Raw genomic sequence first — 19673 nt, forward strand, 5'->3', positions numbered from 1 at the left:
GATAGGTGAATCCACAGAGATGGAAAGCAGATTACTGATTGCCAGGGGCTGGATGGGGGGGAGGCAGATGGGTGTGACTGCTAATGGGTACGGGGTTTCCCTTTGAGATGATGAAAATGTTCTAGAACTAGATAGTAGTGATGGTTGCACAACATTGTGAAGGTACTAAATGCCACTGAATTGTACACGTTAAAATGGCTCAAATTGGGAATTCCCTGGTGGTCCTGGTGGTTAGGACTCCATGCTTCCACTGTAGGGGGCATGGGTTCGATCCCTGGAACTAAGATCCCACATGCCACGCGGTGCGGCCCAAAAAAAAACAAAAAACAAAACACCACCACCACCACCAACAAAAATAAAATGGTTCAAATGGTACATTTTATGTTCTGTGTATTTTCCCATAAAACCAAACAAAACAGCAAGGGCAAGAAGGAGCTTGCTGTGGTCTAGGAACAGAAAGGCCAGTGTGGGGAAAATGGTAGAGGATGGGGGAGGTGATGGGGGCCGGTCACGAGGATGTTACGGGTTGGTAAGAAGTTTGCATTTTATTCTAGTGCAATGGGGGAGCCACTGGAAGTTTTCAAGCAGGAAAGGAACAAGACAGCACTTACCATTTTTAAAGATCCTGTGGCTGTGTGGGCCGTGGGTGGTGATGGGACCGAAATAAAAGCAGGGAGATCAGATGGGGAAGCCACTGCTGTGGTCCAGAGGAGAGATGATGGTGGCCTGGGACAGGGTGTGGGCCATGGGGATGGAGTGATGAGAACAGATTTAGGATTTATTTTGAAGGTAGAACCAATGGGACTTGACGGATTAAAGGGAAAGAGAATGAGGGAAAGGGAAGAATGGAGAATGCCATTTACATTTTCAATTTGAGCAACTAAAAGGATGGAGTTGGCGTTTTACTGAGATGAGGAAGCCTGTGTGGGGAACCCCTTTAGGGTACACAGAGTTTGAGCAGCTTATTAGATACTCACGAGGCAATGTCAGGTGGGCCGTTGGGTGGGCTGATCTGGAGTTCAGGACTGAGACAACCGTCTGATCTTCACCCCCGTGGAGACGGTATTTAAAACCTGGCCCTGGGTGACCCCGCCCCGGGGATTGGTATGGGCATGGAAGAGAGAAGATCCCAGGGCTGTGCCTGGGGAATCAGGCTATGTAGAGATCAAGCCGAGGAAGAGCCCCCAGCACAGCAGACCAAGAAAAGCAGCCAGTAAGGCAGGAGAAAAAAACAGCTGGTCCCTATCTGTGAAGTGAAGGAAGTGTTTCCAGGAGAGAGGGCCAACACTGTCCAGTGCTGCTAAGAGGATGAATAGATGAGGACAAAGGAGTTATCTTAGGATTTAGCGGTGTGATTAGAGGTTGGCCTCCCTGTGAGTCTGAGCGCCCAGCACATATTAGGTGCTTATTTAAAGGTTGGAGGACTTGAAATGAGCATGTTCTGCACTATGAGGCATAGATTGCCCAGAGCATAGGGGTTCGAGCTAGAAGCCAGGTATTTATCAAGGGGAAGTGGCTGAGGGGTCTGGGCCACCAGGGAGCCATTGTCGCAGGGAGGCTGGGGGAGGCCGGAGAGCCCAAGGAGCACAGGATTCCGGTTCGCCCACTGAAGAAGGCCTTCCTTCCACTTCTTCTCCCCTTTTCCTCTCAGGAGGTGATTCATATTTCAATATATTCCAGCTGAAAAAGGATCAGATTTTGAGCAGGTGGTAAGTCAGTACACGGAAATTTGATATATTTTGACTAATGCAGTTTGAAATTTGAAAACTGCAGACAATTTTATTCAGGATCCATTTTTATACCAACTCATTATTGGGGGAAAAGGCAAGATTTCAGGTTTCCGGGGGAGGATGTGTGAACCCAGGCCCGTCACCACTAAGCCCCAGTATGTAGGTTTGACCTGTCCGGCCGGCCAGCGTGCTGCCTACTGCCTGCCTCAGCCCCCTGGCGTTCCGGAAATGCTTTCTTTAGCTTCCCCTTTCAAGCATCCCCCTGGGGTTACTAGTCCAATTTAATCTGACCTTCAGCCCCACCTCTGTTGCACCAGCTCCAGCAAATCCCCGGGGCTGGCACTTAAGACAAGTTTTGTGATACAGACGATGGTATTACACAGAATTTCCCCTTCCTTCCCCATCTGCCTTGCCCATTTCCCCAGCCTCATGAGTCTGAAGCTCAAGGAGAGGAAATAAATAATGAAGACAGGGGCAGGGGCTTCCTTGGTGGCGCAGTGGTTGAGAGTCTGCCTGCCAATGCAGGGGACACGGGTTCGAGCCCTTGTCTGGGAAGATCCCACATGCCGCGGAGCAACTAGGCCCATGAGCCACAATTACTGAGCCTGCGCGTCTGGAGCCTGTGCTCCGCAGCAAGAGAGACCGCGATAGTGAGAGGCCCGCACACCGCGATGAAGAGTGGCCCCCACTTGCCACAACTAGAGAAAGCCCTCGCACAGAAACGAAGACCCAACACAGCCATAAATAAATAAATAAATAAAAATTAAAAAAAATAATAATAATATTGAAGACAGGGGCAGGGATGAAGTTATTGTTCAGGGAGCAAGGACACAGTTTGTGGGAGGTGGGGTATCTGCCTTTTGCGGTGGGGGAGGGTCCCTGAGGGGGCAGTGGCCTCAAAGGAGAGAGAGCTCTGCCCCCCATCACTGGATGCCAGATCCGTCTTGGTCTGGATCCTGGCTCCACCATCTTGGGTGAATCACTACACTTTGTTGAACCTTATTTTTCTCAACTGTAAAATAGGGATATGAATACCTTCATAATAATTTGGGGAGAACATCCGATGAGTGTATGTGGATGCCCCCAGGATGGTATGTCTGGCACACAGGAGGGATTCAACACACGTTAATCTCCTTTGCTTCCCCACCCCAGAGGTCTCCTCTTCGTATGACACACACAGCTTTTGTCTCTTGAGTAGCTCACAGCCTAGTTGGGAAGACAAACAAAGGAAAGTGTCAAGTCTCTGAAAGCCCCCAGGGGTGGTGACTTTCTGGGTGCAGAACTTAAGGCTCTATGGGTTAACCTTTCTGGAAGGTGACTTATCGTCGTGTGTCAAGAGGACTTGGACAATGAATCTCTGATTAAGGGAAAGAGTGAAAAATTTGGATAAAGCTTTATGCATAAAGATGTTCATTCCAACATTATTCAGTTTTAATTTACCTGCTTCTTAAAAGAATCTATAGGTACATTCACATGGTAATAAATCGAAAGTTCCTGACAGGTATACAGGTGAAGTTCCCCTCACCCTAGTCCCTAAACTTCCAGGAGAACCTCCCAGGAGGCAACTGATATTATCCGTTTTGCCATGATAATTTATAACAGTGAAAAATGAAAAACGATCTAAATGTTTCACAGATAAATAAATTATCTTCTCTCCATACACTAGGATACTCTGCAGTCTCTAAAATCCGTACCTGTTACCACACCATTCTTTTGTCACTTAACTGTGTGTTGCCTCTGGCCTCAGGCCCTCGGCACATGCTGTTTCCTCTGTCTGGAATCCCCAGCCATCCCACTGGAGTCCTTCTCAATCCTCAAACTCCCAGCCCTCTCACCCCCACCAACTAGGGGAGCCTCCACAGTTCTCCTGGCTACCTGGATCTCTCTCCCTGTACTCCTCCTTACAGGCTGTGCTCATATACGGATGTGGCCATCTGATGAGTGTCTGTTTCCCCATCAGACCGTATTCTCCTGGAGGATGGGGTCAGTCTGTCTGCTGGGCTCCCTGTGGCTGCCTTAGAGCAGAGCCTCACAGATGGAGGCACCTGGAGATCTGCTGAATGAATGAATAAGTTAAGCGTAAAAGGCAGGATACAGAGCTGCTTATATAGCATGATCCCAATTTTATTGCTTTAAATAAAATTTTTATTTAAATTTTATATATCCCTACGTAAATGAAGGAAGTCTCATAAGAAGGTACAGCAAGGCACTGTGGATGGTTGTCAAGGGTAATGGGATTGTGATGATTTTTCCTTTTTAGTTCTATGCTTTTCACATTTTCCACAATTAGCAAGTATTACTTTAAAATTAAAACAAATGATCAAGAGTGACTTTAAAGAAAAACCTTGCGGTGGAAAATAGGGTTTGGGGACACCGGGAAGCCTGTGCTACCTGGGCTAAAGCTCTCTGGATAAGGGTCAGAGGCTGGCATGTGCTGGTGGCTGGCCAGACTAGGGCCCCTGAAGAAAGTACGGAGCCCTACCAACAGAGAGGAGGAAGTAGTTCAAGGCCTGGGACCTGAGATTCTCAGCTAAACTTGGCAGGGTATTTTTGTTTGATTGATTGATTGATTTTTTTTATTAAATAGTAAATGCAAGCATATATAAGGTAGAGTGAATATGCAAGTTAACATCTCTGAGCCTGGTGCTCAGTTTAACACACAGAACACCACAGATCCATCTGAAGCATTCCCTGCCAAGCGTCTTAAGTAGCCAGTCAAGACAGATTCTGCAAAAGGGTCAAGAGAGCAAGGTTTGTGAGGTGAGACCTGAAATGCCTGGTAAACTCAGTTATCCTCTTCGGCATGAGGTCCCTACCCTGGGGTCCTCCAGCTGCTAAAATTTACTGTATATTATATATTGTATATGTTTACCCACTATAAGCCATCTCAGCTAACTAAAGCACCTGGTTTCCTTGCTTTTGGCTAGAATTACATCAGCTAACTCATTCATTCATTCATTCACTCACCAGTTATGCACAGATAAGCTCCATGTACCAGGCACCAATTGGACACCCCAGTAGTTCCACACCTCTGGTGGTGAAGGCAGGTGACTTTGAGTGGGGAGTGCAGTGAGGGGGAAAGCACTGAGGAGAGTGGACGGTCTAACCCAGAAGGTAGGGTCTGGCCAATGTATTTCTACTCCCTGGGGGCGGGAAAAATAGAAGTTGGTCTGAAAGTACAAACTTTCAGCTATAAGATGAATAAAGTCTGAGGATCTAAAATGTAACATGACTAATAGAGTTGACATGCTATGTTTGTTGTGTAATTAAAATTTTTAAGAGAGTAAAATTTAAATGTTCTCATGAAATTATATATATATGTTTTATATATAATTTATGTTTATATGTAATACATATATAAACACACACATAATTATCATGATGTATGCTTCAAATATATTACAATTTTATTGGCCAGTTATGTCTCAATAAAGTTGAAAAAAACCCACAAAAACACAGAAGGTAGGGTCTGCGGAGGCTTCCTGGAGCAGGTCCTGTGTGAGCCACTGAGTCATGCAGTTACCAGGTACATAAGGTACACTTGTTTGGTTGCAAGCTGGAGAAATCTAGCCTGGCTGACTAAAGCAGAAGAGGAACTCATTGGAAGGTATGTTAGTTAGGACACTTTGGCTGTAAGTAATTGAAAGCCCAACAAGAAGAGGATTTGTTATGTCATATACCAAGAAGTTTGCAGATCCCAGGATTGGTGGACTCACTGGTTCCACAAGGTCAGGATGGATCCAGGTTCTCTCCATCTTGGTGCTCCGTAGTCTTTGCCGAGCTGGCTTTGATCTTTAGGCTGGTCCCCTTAAGGTTGAAAGGTGGTGCCTTAGCACCATGAATTTCATCCTCACCCAACCACACTCAGAGGCAGGAAAAGAGAACACCCCTTCCTTGTGGTTCTTTCGAAGAGGAGGACAAATTTTCCCAGAAGTCTCTCAGCAGATTCTCTTTGTGTCTTATTGGTCAGAATGGAGTCACATGCTCCTGTTTAAACCAATCACTGACAGTGCAGTAGAGGAAAAAAGTCCCACTTCCTGGGCTGGGGAGGAGCCTGGCTCCTCTAGAGCATGCGGCTGCCTGAGAGCTGAAGAAAATTTGGATCCTGATAGCCAAGAAGAAGGGTGTTGGATGGACCTCTGCAGAAAGAAAATGGGACCCAAAGGAGAAGCTGAACAGCCCAACTCTGGGGAGAGCAGGGACCAAAGTGGCCCTGGGGGTCTTAATGGAAAGAACTCCTGGGGCAGTGTCCTCAGGCCAGCCCCACCAGGGTGAAACAGCTGAATCACTCTGCTTCATGTTCAGGTTCAATTTCCTGAGGGAGAGTCTAATTGGCTGAGCCGGGTTGATTGCCCTGCCTCCTAGATCACCTGCAATGAGGGAGGGGTGGTCCCCCCACCCCACCCCCAGGGAACTTAGGGTGCTGCTGCCACAAGAAGGCAGGGAGAGGGGAGTGAGTCAGGGAGAGTGGGAATCAGGGTAGCAGGGCCAGACCATGGATGGGCTTGGGAGACATGCTCAGCTGGAGGGACCTCACATGTGTGAGGATTCTTATTTGCAAGCAACAGACACCTGCCTTGACTAATTTAAATAAAAGGCAAATTTATTTAAAAGATACTGGGTCATTCACAGAATCTCCCAGAGGGTTGGGGACCCCACAGGCAGGAACAACGCCCCAAAAGAAGCAAAGACACCTCCAGCGGGCACCTCCAATGTTCCTGCCACAGTCCCTGCCCCCGTTGGCTCTGCCACTGCTGCCATCCTGGCAAGCATGGATCCTGCTCGGGCCCCTGCTTATCTGCCTCACTAACTCCTAGCTCAGAAGTCTAGGGTAGCTGTGTCGAGGAGCAGAGCCAAGGCCCTGGGCCCTGCCGGAGCTGCAAGGGAGGCTGGGAAAGTGAGGGATGGACCTTTTCAACTTCCACAAGGAGGGAAGGGCTTATTTATCTAAACTGGGAGATCTCCCAAGTACAGGAAGGGGGTTTAGCGGCTGGGTGACCGGAAGGAGTGACAGATGTCCACAACATACTATCCTGAAGGCATCTGGGGAGACTGTCAGCTCATGGAGGCCAGGAACTGGGTCTTTTGTCCCCAGAGCCCTCCTGACATGGTGCCTGGCCAGAGGAAAAGGGGTGGAGTAAATATTTACTGAGCTAACGTACTGTCAGCAGGGCAGTGACGTAACCAGGCTTCACTGGAGGGGTCAGACAGCCCCAACTGTCCAGCTAGAGGCAAGGAGAACTTGGGCAGGGGCTGGGGCAGTGGGTGTGCAAACACTTTCTGTTTCATTGTCTCCACAGACCTCTCCTGTGACCGGGGTGGCTTGATTTCCTACCACACAGAGAGCCTGTTTCATTCTGTCTTCTTCCTCCTCAAACTCCCAACCTCTTCCCTACCTTCGCCCTCAGCTGATGACCCCCACTTACCTCCTGGAGAAAATAGAAGCCCTCGGAGGCTAACTCATCGTCTCCTCTGCATATATCGTTTTCCCTCCTGTTACAGCGCGGGAGGTGTTCCCTTGGAGCTCTGGATCTTTGTCTCTTTGGCCCTCTCACTCCTAATGCATCAGTTTTTCTCTCTCTTTCCTCCTGGATCATCCCCAGGAACATGCAAACAGATTCTAGTTTCTTCCATCTTAAAAAACAAACAACCTCCCTGGACCTCACGCCCCTCCAGGTCCTGCCCAGTCTCTCTGCTCCCTTCACAGCCAAACTTCCCCCAATGAGGGGCCTCTGGGTGCTCACAGATGTTGTTCCCTGAGTCCCCTGGGAGTATTGTTTCCTATCCCACTGATGACAGGCTGGGCCCTGTGAGTGACTTTGACCAGTGAAGCATGAGCCGAAGTGAGGTGCATCACTGGAAGCGAAAGCCTCGAGAGCCAGTCACTGGGCACGACCTCTGTCCCCTCTGCCACGAGACCGGCAGTGTTCTGGGCGGAGGATGAGCTCTCCGCCTGGTCCCTGAGCGGAGCCTCAGCTGCCCCGCCTTAGCGAGAACCCAGTTTTCGTTGTTGTGAGCCGTGGAGACTCTGGGTCCCTTGTCCCATCAGCATGCCCTAGCTTGTGCTGACTGATACAGTGCTATCTCCCCTCCTCACCTCCTATTGACTCTTCATTCCACTCCAGCAAGCCTTCTGCCCCCACCTTTCTACCAGAAATGAACTTTCCAGCATCACTGATTACCTGCATGTTACCAGATCAACTGGACACTCCTCAATCCTCGCGTAAACTCTCAGCCACTCTCATCACAGCTGATTCCTCCTTCCTTCTGGAAACGCTCTTGGCTTTGGTCAAGCCACGCTTCTCGACTTTCCTCTGACCTCGTCTCCCATTCCTTCTCCTTTATGTGCCTTCAGAATCACTGTGTTGCCAGAGGCCTCAATCCTCTATCTTCTCTCTTTCTCTCTCTTTTTTTGGCCATGCCGTGTGTCACACAGAACTTCCTCTGCGAGGGGTTGAACCTGGGCCCCCTGCATCGGAAACGTGGAGTCTTAACCACTGGACCCCCAGGGAAGTCCCGCCTCTATCTTCTTTCTTGACTCTCAGGGGTGACCTCATCCATTCCCACAGATTTAAATACCATCCCTATGCTAATGCCTCCCAAGTGTTCTTCTCACCTCGGGGCTCCAGTTTTGTACATCCAGCTTCCAACTAATCATCTCTATAAGGCTTAGGACTTTGTACATCCTAAGCAGAGCTCTTGTTGGCCCCTATACCTGTTTCCCTAGGCTCCTCCCATCTTACTGTACCCTTATCCTCTGTACCCACCCCATCTCCCTCACACTGGTCCATCTGTATGTCCTGTCAATTCTACATCCCAGATGTTTCTCAATCTGTCCACTGTTCTCTGTCTCCATGGCCCCTACCCCTTCTGGACCACCCACATCTCTCATGGATGACAGCCATAGGCCTCCCTGCCTCCCTTCTTGCTCCCACAAATCCATGCTCCAAAAGCAGTGCCCCCAAATTCAATCAAGTTGCTCCTACTTCAGGCTCTTCATTGGCTTCCTGCCAGACACAGAATCAGATCCAAACTCTATTTTTTTTCCTTTGGCCGTGCCACATGGCGTGCGGGATCTTAGTTCCCCAACCAGGGATTGAACCCGCGCCTGCAGTGGAAGTGTGGAGCCTTAACCACTGGACTGCCAGGGAATTCCCAGATCCAGCCTCTTGATTGAGGCTTTTAAAGCCCTGCAAGGCCTGCCTCCTACCTTTCTGACCACATCTCATGCCCCTCTCCCTCATCCGCACCCAGTCAGTCCTGCCCCAGGGCCTTTGCACCTTCTGTTCCCACTGCCTGGAAAGCTGCTCCTCAGCTCCTTCTTAATCTTTAGGTTTCAACTCAAGTGTCACTGCTCAGAGAGGCCCTCCATTCTTCTCACTCTTAACCCCCTCCTGTGTCCCCAGTGCCCACCACCCTGTGTCAGTTTGGGCTTGTGTGGTTGTTAAAATCGTCTCCCCCTAGAATGTAGGCTCCATGAGGGAAGGAGCCATGTCCCTTACTCTTGTAGCACCAAGCACAGAGCTGTTTCTCACGTGAATGAAAGAACTGGGGGACAGATTCAGAACGGGGATGATCGATACCCCGGATGTGAGCTCTGAAGGCCTTTCACGGACAGCATGGAAGGGGCAGCTGTTCTGGGGACTCGGAACAAGGGCTCCTGGTGGAGAGTGCCTCACCTGCTTCTCAAAGGCTGGGTCCCACCTTCTGTTTTGTGTCACCCGATGCCAGGGCCTTCAGGGATTGGTAGAGCCCTGCCCACCACTCCCTCTCCCTCACACCCCCCTCAGGGACTCCCTAAGCAGGCATCTCAATAGACACTTGCCCCTGAGGGCTGCCCCACCCCCACAGAGGTTCCCAGCCCCACTGATTACACCATAGATACCACTTGGGTGTCAGTGGGCCTGTCTGGTTGCAGGTGGGCCCACAGGTTTCTGGGGTTTGAGGGGAGGGACAGTTGGTTCCCCAGGGAAGAGGCAGAGCCCAGAACCTTCTCAAAAGCTCCGGGAAGGTCTGGCTCTCAGAGGCCCTTGCCCTCAGCCTGGGAGTCTGGGCTGCCACAGTCCAGGTTCTGGGGCCCCCAAACTGAGAAGCAAATTTGAGTAACAGTGGACACGTATTATGAGCCCCAGGGGAGCTTCACGAGGTGAAGGTAGAGCTCACATGCCCTGGGCTTTGTGCAGAGAGATGGCAGCTCCAGGTGTGGGAGGATGGACCGGGAGAGAGGGCCAAGCACAGGGGTCAAGACCCCGTTCCCACGTGCTAAGCCCTGGGGCAGCCAAGGCCTGGCAGGGAACTTGAACTTGAGCTTGAGCTCTGACTAGGTATCTGATCTATCAGGTCCCTCTGCCAAGCCTCTGGGGTCTGGGAGCACCAGGGTGGGTGGGGCAAAAGCCAGGGTCCACGGGGGAGGGAGTGCAGCGGCCCCCTTTGATGCAGTAGCTGTAACGCAATCATCAGCCTTGGAAGCACCTCCCCTGCAGCTGAACCTGGTACCGGTTCAAGGCACAGCCTCACTGAGTGCTGCCGACACCCAAGAAGGCAGATGTTCTGACTCCCAGTTCCCGGACTAAGAAACTGAGGCTGTGGAGCTTTAGTGACCTGCCTGAGCTTGTCCAGCTGATACGTGCTCCCACTGAGGCTGGTCCCAGGCCCGGGCAGTTCATGGATACACAGCTGCCTGTGCCGGCCTCTGGTGTCCCCCCACCTCCCCTGCCCATGCAGGGACCCCCGAAGCGAGGAGTGGTAGACACGGGTAGGCAAAAGATAGGGGAGCCCGAGTTTGCTCCAACAAGGCCCCCTGAGAGCTCAGCAGCCCAATTAGCACGGCGTTCCCGGCCAGGCCTGCTCGGGGGACTAGCCGCAGCAGATGAAAGCTGAAAGGTTATTCCAACAAGGAGCCGCCCACTTCCCAGCTGAGACTGATCCTGGTGTGCTGGAGGGGCTTGGAGTGGGTACATAATTCAGCGTGTCAGGAGGAGAGCGGGAGCTATAGGCAGAGCCAGAGTGGGCGCTGAGATAAGACAGGGATGTCAAGGACGGGTGTGCCTCTCCTCGGAAGAGGGCCCTGACCCCTCTCCAGGGTGGAGTTCTGGATGCTCAAGATGAAAGCATTGGGCGGCCAGCCCCGTTGATGGTCTCCAGACACAAGTGTGTGCTGACATATGCACATGCATGTATTCAGATACGTGCACATGGCCATGTACACACACATAGATAAACACACATGTAGATGTGCACATATCCACATACACACACACAGGCTCTGTCTAGGGCCCGGGCTGCAGGCACAGGGCCTGAGCTGTGGGTGTCTGGAGAACACTCACGCTTCATGCCTGCCTGTTTATTCCCTCCCCATCCTGTGGCCAGAGGTTTTTGGGGGGCTAGGGCACAGTCCTGGTCCCCAGGTAGGATGACAAACATTTGTTTGGGACTTTCAGATATTAGCACTGAAAATCCTGTGTCCTGGGAACCCCACGAGTCTCAGGCAAACCTGCTCTGGTCACCTGGCCCAGGCCTCAGGCAGGCCTGGTGTGTATCTTCCCTCCCAGAGCCCTCACCACCTGTCACCTCTCTGCTGACCAAGGGCCCCTTGGGAGAGAGCCAAGGCTGAGTCTCTACTGTCACGCTGGAGGCCTCTGTACTAATAAGAACCATTATGTTTATTGAGCAACTACTATGAGTCAGGCTCTGGGCCTAGGGTTTTCTTCTTGAGCACCTACTGTATGCCAGGCACTGTTCTAGGCCCTGGGGGGTACAGCAGGGTACACACCAGACAAAATCATCGTCCTCATGGAGCTGCCCACTCAGTGAGGGGAGACAGAAAATGAACAAGATAAATAAATAAATGAGGTGAATTTATTAGGAGAGAATGAATGTTATGGGGAAAAGTAAAACAAGAAAGAAGCCATTTAAAATAGGCTGCTGGGGAGAATTCCCTAGCGGTCCAGTGGTTAGGACTCCACGCTTCCACTGCTGAGGACTCGGGTTCAATCCCTGATCAGGGAACTAAGATCCCACAAGCCGAGCAGCATGGCCAAAATAATAATAAAAATAAAATAAAATAGGCTGCTGGGGAAGGCCTCACTGAGAAGGTGACATGAGGAGGGACCTGAATGGCGAGGTGCCCTGCAGGTATCCTGGGAAGTGCTCCTGGGAAGAGGGGACAGCACACACATACGCTGGAGCAGGACACGCCCAGCACTGAGAGGACCAGAGGAGAAGGAAAGCCCAGCTCTGCCCTGGCTGGCGTCCTTGTCTCCGGGAAGTGGCCTGTGCTTGGGTGTGGCACGAAGGGACCGTGCTGAGTGGCCTGAGGCGCCAGTCGCTCTGTGAGCACAGCTGGCCTGGCCTGAGGCTGTCGTCCAGCCAGCAGTCATCCCGTTAGCTTAGAGAGAGGAGCATCTGGCAAGGCTGGCGCAGCAGGTGGGCCGGGAGCCGAGCCCAGGGCAGGGGGAGGGCAGGCTGCAGAGGCAGAAGGATTGACCACATGGCTGACCAGTCTCCAAGCCTCAGAGAGCCCCACGGAGCTGCCCGGGGGCTCCTGGGGATGCCAACCCATTGGGCTGTCCCTGCACAGGCGTAGGGAGGGGCAGGCACCAGACTCAGGTCAGGGTGAGGCCCAAGACCTTGGGTCCAGGGCGGACAGACCAGCCCTCAGATGAGGCTGCCCCACCTGCCCTGCTCACCAGCTGTGTGGCCTTGGTCGGCCACGCCCCTCTGTGACTCATTTCCTCCTCTGTGAAATGGTGCGGCACCCGTGGGGTGTCATGAGGATCCCATGTAAAGAACCTGGTACTCAGGGCTGGGTCCTGTTTGGTTAGCTCCCTTCCTGCTTCCGGGGGCGGGGAAGCTACAGGACCCCTGCCACACTGGCCATCTGGCCTGGGACAGGAGCAGGGGCCCTGTCAGTGCTGGTCCCAGTAGGGAGCTGTCTGGCCTCCCCAGCCCTGGGTGCCCCTCACCCAGCCGAGCTGTAGTTACAGCATCTTAGGGAGCTCTGATTACTTAGAGGCTGAGAAAGGGCCTTCCACCCGCTTCCCCACCTCAGTACCTTTGCACATGCTGTGCCCTCTGCCTGGAATGCCCTTTCCACCCATCCCACCAGGTCCAGCCCCTATCTTATGAATGGGCTGCTGAGTGGACTGGGTGAGGGGCCCGCCCATGCACAGGCTACTCACCCCAGCCCCCACAGGTCCCTGCTCAGCAGATGAGGGGTTTGGGGGCTTGTAGGAAGGAGGACATGAAAACAGTACCGGCTCTCTTTTCCTGCACATCCTTTGTGCTGGCAGGGGAGCAAGAGGACTTTGTGGAGGAGGTGGCACAAGGCAGCAGGTGCCTCCCCATGCACACGCCTAGATGCCTGCTCTGGGCCTGGCACCTGCTGGACTGCCTGGTATTGAGACCCCCCATCTGTTAGTCCACGAGGACCTGCCAAGTTCATCCCAGGCCCCTCCCCACCCCGGCACTCAGGATACTCCAGGACTCTGGCAGCAAGTGTTGAATGGAGGAGGGAATGAATGAGGCTGCAGAGATGTGTGTGAGCTCATGTGTGGGAGGCCAGGAGGTCTGGGAGCAGCTGAGCACTCAGGTGGATGCCCCTGGAGGAGTGGGGGGAGCAGGGGGAGGAGGGGGCGGCGGAGGAGAACCTGAGGAAGTCCAGAGTTTGAGTCCCCGCCTTGCTTTCTTCAGCCCCGTCAGGCAGAGCAACCCCCTTGCCCCCCCAGGAGGGGGCAAGGAGGCTGATGAGAGGAAGTGCAAGGCTCCTCCGTGGAGACTTTGATTCCTGCTAACTTGCGATCTTAAAATGCACAGCAAAGGCACCGATGTCATTGTTAGTACATTAATCAGCAATCAGCGGGTCGGGGCTCCCATGGGCAACACAGAGGGGGCACAGGGGGCAGAGGAGGAGCCGTGGCGATGCAGTGCAGAGCCTGCCTGGGAAGAAACGGGCAGGGTGATGATCCATGGCCAGGGCACCCGCTGGCTCAGGCAGGGGTGCCAGAGGCAGGTGGGATTGGCTGGGAGAGCTGGTCCAGGGCCGGCCTTGAAGATGGGACCAGCTTCCAGGGTGGAGAAGCAGACTCAGGTGAGACCCACCCCGGTGCCCAGTGGGAGGGGGCAGGGGTACCTGCAAGGGCGGTTTCCCTGGCCCAGGTCCCCTGGCATCTGGATGGTACTGTTGGATGGAGAGCAGCTCTAAGCATCGGCTGGGGTCCCTGCCTTCTCCTGGGCCCCTCTCAGAGGGACAACAGCACAGTGGCTCCTGCCCTGGGTGCCGCCTTTACACCACCCGCCCCCCACCCCGATATCTGACCCCTCCCACCTGCCAAAGTGTGTTCATACGCCAGCTGCTAAGCCCACGCCTAGATTTTTGTACAGTTGGCTCTTTTACCCAAACCATGGTCTTCGCCTGTTTTCCCCTGTGCCCCAGCACCCCTGGGGGCACCTGCCTGAGGGAGGGGTGTGGCTCTTTGTGGAGCCCCCCGCCCCGCCCCGCCCCGCCCCGCCTCTCTGGGGACCACTTCAGAGAATCCCCTCCCGGGGCCTTGCAGAGACGAGCCACAGCAGCAGGCAGACGGGCTGTCTGCCCCACTCCAGGTCAGGCGGCAGGAAAACTCCCCCAGCCCCCACCAGGCAGGGTAGTTCTGAGGATCACAGGAGTCTGCGCAGAAGCACTCTGTAAACTACAAGCCGCACAAGTGTCGGCGGTATTAGCGTTGAGCCTGCCAGGCTCGTGCTGCTCCCACCGTGAGCGGCTCTCCCTGCCTGACTTAAGGGAAGGAAATGCCTTGTCTTCGCAGGACCCCAGGGGGTGGGGTCTGCTGTGGCCCTGTGGTTCCCACGAATGGCCCCAGCCCTGTCCCCGTCAGCACAGTGAGCCCCCTGAACACCCTTGAGCTAGGAGGGGCACCCTGGGCTCCCTCAGAGTGGCAGGGTGGGGGCACCTCCCTGGGCAGGGCTGGGCGAGCAGAGAGGGAGGGGCAGGCTCTGAACGGGCAGGCGCTGTGGGCTGGGCCCTCCTTCCAGCCTGGGTACTGGAGGCTCAAGGCAGTGGGCAGGTTCCCCGAGAGTCAGCTGGGGTTTGGGGCCCAGGCTTCTAGAGGCTGCTCACCGTCCTGTCTCCTCCTGCGGGGCCGGGGCCCCCTGGCCAGACCTAGGAGAGCAGTGGCGGACTGGAGGTCAGACTCCACGCGGGGAGCGCTGGCATAGCGATCTTCTCCTACTCTTGCTACACAGGGGGAAACTGAGGCTGAGGAGGCCCCCCGCCCGGGGCCTGGCCTGCAGACTGTCTGATGGTTTGAGTGACTGAAGCAGGGCAGGGGCCACACAGAGCGTGGCCCAGCCCAGAAAGGGACCTCACAGCTGCTCTGTCACCACCACCACCGCCCAGGTCATAACTGCTCTGAAATTGCAACCAAACACAGTTATACAAAACCCGAATCATGTGCGATGATTTTTATGTGTTGGAAAGGTTCTGTCAAAGCCAGGTGATTACAGGGGGACAGGAAGCAGCTGCTACTCTCTCGGAGCCCATAACTCCCAACAGCTGGGAGCTGTCACTTTTTTATGACGCCGTTTCTGTGAGGAAAGAGGGAGTGGCAGTCGTGGTGAGGTCCACCTGAGCCCAGGCAGACGGCTGGGGTGGCGGCCGGCCTGAGGCTGGGAGCGGGGCTGGCCCGAGAGTGGCCGGGAGGGCTGGTTCTCTCGTTCAACATGCTCTGGGCACAGCTGGCAGCAGGAAGAATCAGCCGAACTGCCTCAGGCCCTCGGCTCTTCCCAGAGGCCTGGCTGGCCAAGCTAGAAGGGAAGGATCGGGAGGCCAACCCGGGCAGAGACAAGACGGCTGCCCGGCCCTGCAGGGTGGGGGTCCACAGGCCTGGAGCCCGTCCCCCCAACACTGGCATACCTGCCAGGCTGCCTGGGGCAGCTGCGACCCTGGGAAAAGGCAGGTAATGATGATCATCGGTAATGAGGCTGCTCTGATAATGAGCACGGGGCTATTATCCGACCACAGGCTGGACACATCGAAAATAAATTATTTTAAGGATCCATTAACAAATGCCTAATTAATGCCCAATTAGAGGGAAGCTACAGAGGAAATGCTCGGGACAATAGCTAGGCAGGGCCTGATTTGCAGCCACAGCCTGGAATCTCCAGCGAGGCAGGGAGAGGGGAGGGGCCAGAAGGCAGACCCCAGTGGGGGGCAGCCTCATTCTGGCTGCTCCTTGGACCCCAGAACCATCAGCCCTGGTGCCTCCCCCAGTCCATCACACACACACACACACACACACACACACACACACACATCCTTTGTGAGGGACAACTATTACTATTTAGAAATGAAGAAACGGAGGCACAGGGGGTGGTGCATACATGAGGACATGGAAGGCACTATAAATGAGAACTCCTTCAAGATAAACTTTGGTGTCATGCATGCATGCTTTGTTATTGGGAATAATTTAAATAAAAAGACTCTTCAGGAGTCCATATGAATATTTACTTTGTTAGAACAGGACTTTGCACCACTATCTGTTCAGGCAGATCAAAGCAAGTAAGTGGTAGAGCTGGGACAGGAACCCGAAGCTAGCTGCTGTGTCCATGGGTTGTGACCCCAATCCTACCAGGGCTGACAGAGCCTAAGGGGGCGGGGCTCAGAAGCTATGGGCGGGGCTAGGGGTTTGCTGGGTGGGGCTAAGGAAGTATGCTGGGTGCTGGGGGATCAGAGCCTCTACCCCAACCCATCTCATAGCCCAGGCTGGGATAGAACCCCCAGTAGAGGTGGGGCACCAGGGCGTGGGGAGCCATCAAGAGCCAGGACCTCAGTGGGCTATGACCCCAGACCGCTGAGTGCAGCAAAGACGAGGACAGAGCCCCAGCGGCCAAGGAGGGTCACGTGCCCATCGAGCCCGGCACCCAGAGTGTCTCCCGCCTCCCGGGCAGCCCCTGACCTGGCTGTGCTCTCTCTCCCCGCCAGGGTGCTGTGTGGAACTGCTGCTGCTGCTGCTGGCCGGGGAGCTGCCCCTGGGCGGCGGCTGCCCGGGGGACTGCGTGTGCTACCCCGCACCCATGACGGTTAGCTGCCAGGCGCACAACTTCGCCGCCATCCCCGAGGGCATCCCGGAGGACAGCGAGCGCATCTTCCTGCAGAACAACCGCATCACCCTCCTCCAGCAGGGCCACTTCAGCCCCTCCATGGTCACCCTGTGGATCTACTCCAACAACATCACCTTCATCGACCCCAACACCTTCCAGGGCTTCGTGCACCTGGAGGAGCTGGACCTCGGCGACAACCGGCAGCTGCGGACGCTGGCGCCCGAGACCTTCCAGGGCCTGGTGAAGCTCCATGCCCTCTACCTCTATAAGTGTGGGCTCAGTGCCCTGCCGGCCGGCATCTTTGGCGGCCTGCACAGCCTGCAGTACCTCTACCTGCAGGACAACCACATCGAGTACCTCCAGGACGACATCTTTGTGGACCTGGTCAACCTCAGCCACCTGTTTCTCCACGGCAACAAGCTGTGGAGCCTAGGCCAGGACACCTTCCGGGGCCTGGTGAACCTGGACCGGCTGCTGCTGCACGAGAACCAGCTGCAGTGGGTCCATCACAAGGCTTTCCACGACCTCCGCAGGCTGACCACCCTCTTCCTCTTCAACAACAGTCTCTCTGAGTTGCCGGGCGACTGCCTGGCACCCCTGGGGGCCCTGGAGTTCCTCCGCCTCAACGGGAACGCCTGGGACTGTGGCTGCCGGGCGCGCTCCCTGTGGGAATGGCTGCAAAGGTTCCGTGGCTCCAGCTCCGCTGTCCCTTGTGTGTCCCCCGAGCCTCTGCATGGCCAGGACCTGAAGCTGCTGAGGGCCGAGGACTTCCGGAACTGCACGGGGCCGGCGTCCCCGCACCAGATCAAGTCGCACACGCTCACCACCACCGACAGGGCCGCCCGCAAGGAACACCACCCACCCCGTGGCCCCGCCAGGGACAAGGGCCACCCGCACGGCCATCTGCCCGGCTCTCGGTCGGGCTCCAAGAAGCCGGGCAAGAACTGCACCAGCCGCAGGAATCGCAACCAGGTCTCGAAGGCGGGCTCCGGGAAGCAGGCCCACGAGCTGCAGGACTATGCCCCTGACTACCAGCACAAGTTCAGCTTTGACATGCCCACGGCACGGCCCAAGAGGAAGGGCAAGTGTGCCCGCAGGACCCCCATCCGTGCCCCCAGCGGGGTGCAGCAGGCCTCCTTGGGCAGTTCCCTGAGGGCCTCGCTCCTGGCCTGGATACTGGGGCTGGTGGTCACTCTTCGCTGAGGACGCAGGGCACCAGCACCCAGCACTGCCACGTGTCCACCAAGGAACAGGATTTCTTTTCTTTTTTTTACAAGTGGAGGATCTGCTGGGTTTCAGGCAAAGGCTGGTAGAGGCTTCAGCTGCTGTCTGGGCCCTGCCCGGTGGATGATAAACCCAGAGTGTACAGCCCCAAGCGGGAGGGGATTAGTTCATCCCACGCAGCTGTGCCAGCCAGCCCCTGGCCCAGCACCTATGGACAGCAGCCACCCAGCACGGCAGTTACAGCCGCAGAGCGAATCCTTCATTAGCAACGATGGGACAGACAGTGCCCCACGGGAGCTGGGCTCTGTGGAATCCTGGTCATTTGGAGAGGTCTGAAGGGCCCCCGCCACTTCCGGAGGAAGCAGGACTCAGAGAACAGACAGGGGTCACCAAAGAAGCTGGGTCCACCAACTATCTGGGAGCACATGAGCAGGTGGCATTTTGGCTCTTGCCTGAGGCCACTTAGTCACCCTGCCCTGAATCCAACCATGTGCCACCTTCAGTCCCTCCCTCGGGGGTAACGCCTCTCATTCCTGATGTCTCAGGCAACCCTGGCAGACCCAGGCCCAACTGCTGGCTCCAAGAACCAATTACCAAAGGAAAGATCATCAGAGGCTGAAATTTAGAACTTCATCGTGTGCAATGAGGTTCTCACAGGAGGTGCAGTTTTGTAACTATGTCCACTTATATATATATATATATATATATATATATATATATATATATATATACACACACACACACACACACACACACACACACACACCCTCTACGTATATATATATACACACAAATGCACAGGTCCTCGCCCTACTCCCTTACCAAACTGTACGTCTTATCATGTTTATAAACTATACGGAAAACTATATCTGCTGAACTAAGGATTGTATTGGTGATTTCTAGCAAGAAAGGAGTTCTAGGATTTTTGTCTAGAATCCCAACCTGGCAACAGTAGTCCCCATGTAACCTGGGCTTGCCAGGGCCTGGGGCAAAGGGGCAGTGGGTGGGTGGGGGGGTTGGTCAGGGAGAAGGGGAGGCAGCAAGAATCACTTCAGGGGACCAATATTCTTAGATACTTGGAGCATCACCCTGTTTTTATATGCAGCACAAGCCTTTCTGCCACCCCGGAGCACCCAATCACTCCCAACATAGCAGCTGTTGGCATCAGGGTGAGAAGCCAGAAGCAGCTTGTTGGACATCAGGGGGCTAGGCCCTGGGGACGGGCTGGAAGGAGAATGGGAAGGAAGGGGTTTTGGGTTTCTTAGGCCGGCGGGCGAGGCAGTATCCACAGTGTTAGTCCAACAGGCTGGGCAGTGTTGTCAGCCTAGTGTTCTGCCAGCGACAGTCTGGACGGGTCAGGGATGCTCTGGGCATGAGCCCAGGCCTCCAGCGCGGCTCAGCTGCTGAATTTTTCCTTGAGGCTCTTTGACGGGCATCCCAGCAAGGGTCCTGTGTAGGGTGGCAGGAGGGAAAGCATCAGGTGGCCTTAGCAGAAGGGGAACAAAGAGGGCATTTCAAGAACCATCTCAGGCACTTCTGCATTACGGAGGCCCCGTCCCTCCTGGACCCTCTGAAGTTGCCCTGGGGAGGGGCAGAGGTCAGGGGGTGGCCAGACTCAGGGGC

The 19673-nt window shown here is 54.6% G+C and overlaps 1 protein-coding gene across 1 annotated transcript in view; it reads left to right on the forward strand.

Moving 5' to 3' along the window:
* The window catches only part of RTN4RL1 (reticulon 4 receptor like 1), a 67880-nt gene extending 48849 nt beyond the window's left edge, over positions 1 to 19031 (forward strand). The window contains exon 2 of the mRNA XM_007177473.2: positions 16708 to 19031. Coding sequence (XP_007177535.1) covers positions 16708 to 18029 — 1322 coding nt within the window. The 3' untranslated portion in view covers positions 18030 to 19031. The remainder of the gene's footprint in view (positions 1 to 16707) is intronic.
* Positions 19032 to 19673: the final 642 nt, after the last annotated feature.

Source organism: Balaenoptera acutorostrata, chromosome 20 (assembly GCF_949987535.1).
Source record: "Balaenoptera acutorostrata chromosome 20, mBalAcu1.1, whole genome shotgun sequence".
Classification (NCBI taxonomy): domain Eukaryota; kingdom Metazoa; phylum Chordata; class Mammalia; order Artiodactyla; family Balaenopteridae; genus Balaenoptera; species Balaenoptera acutorostrata.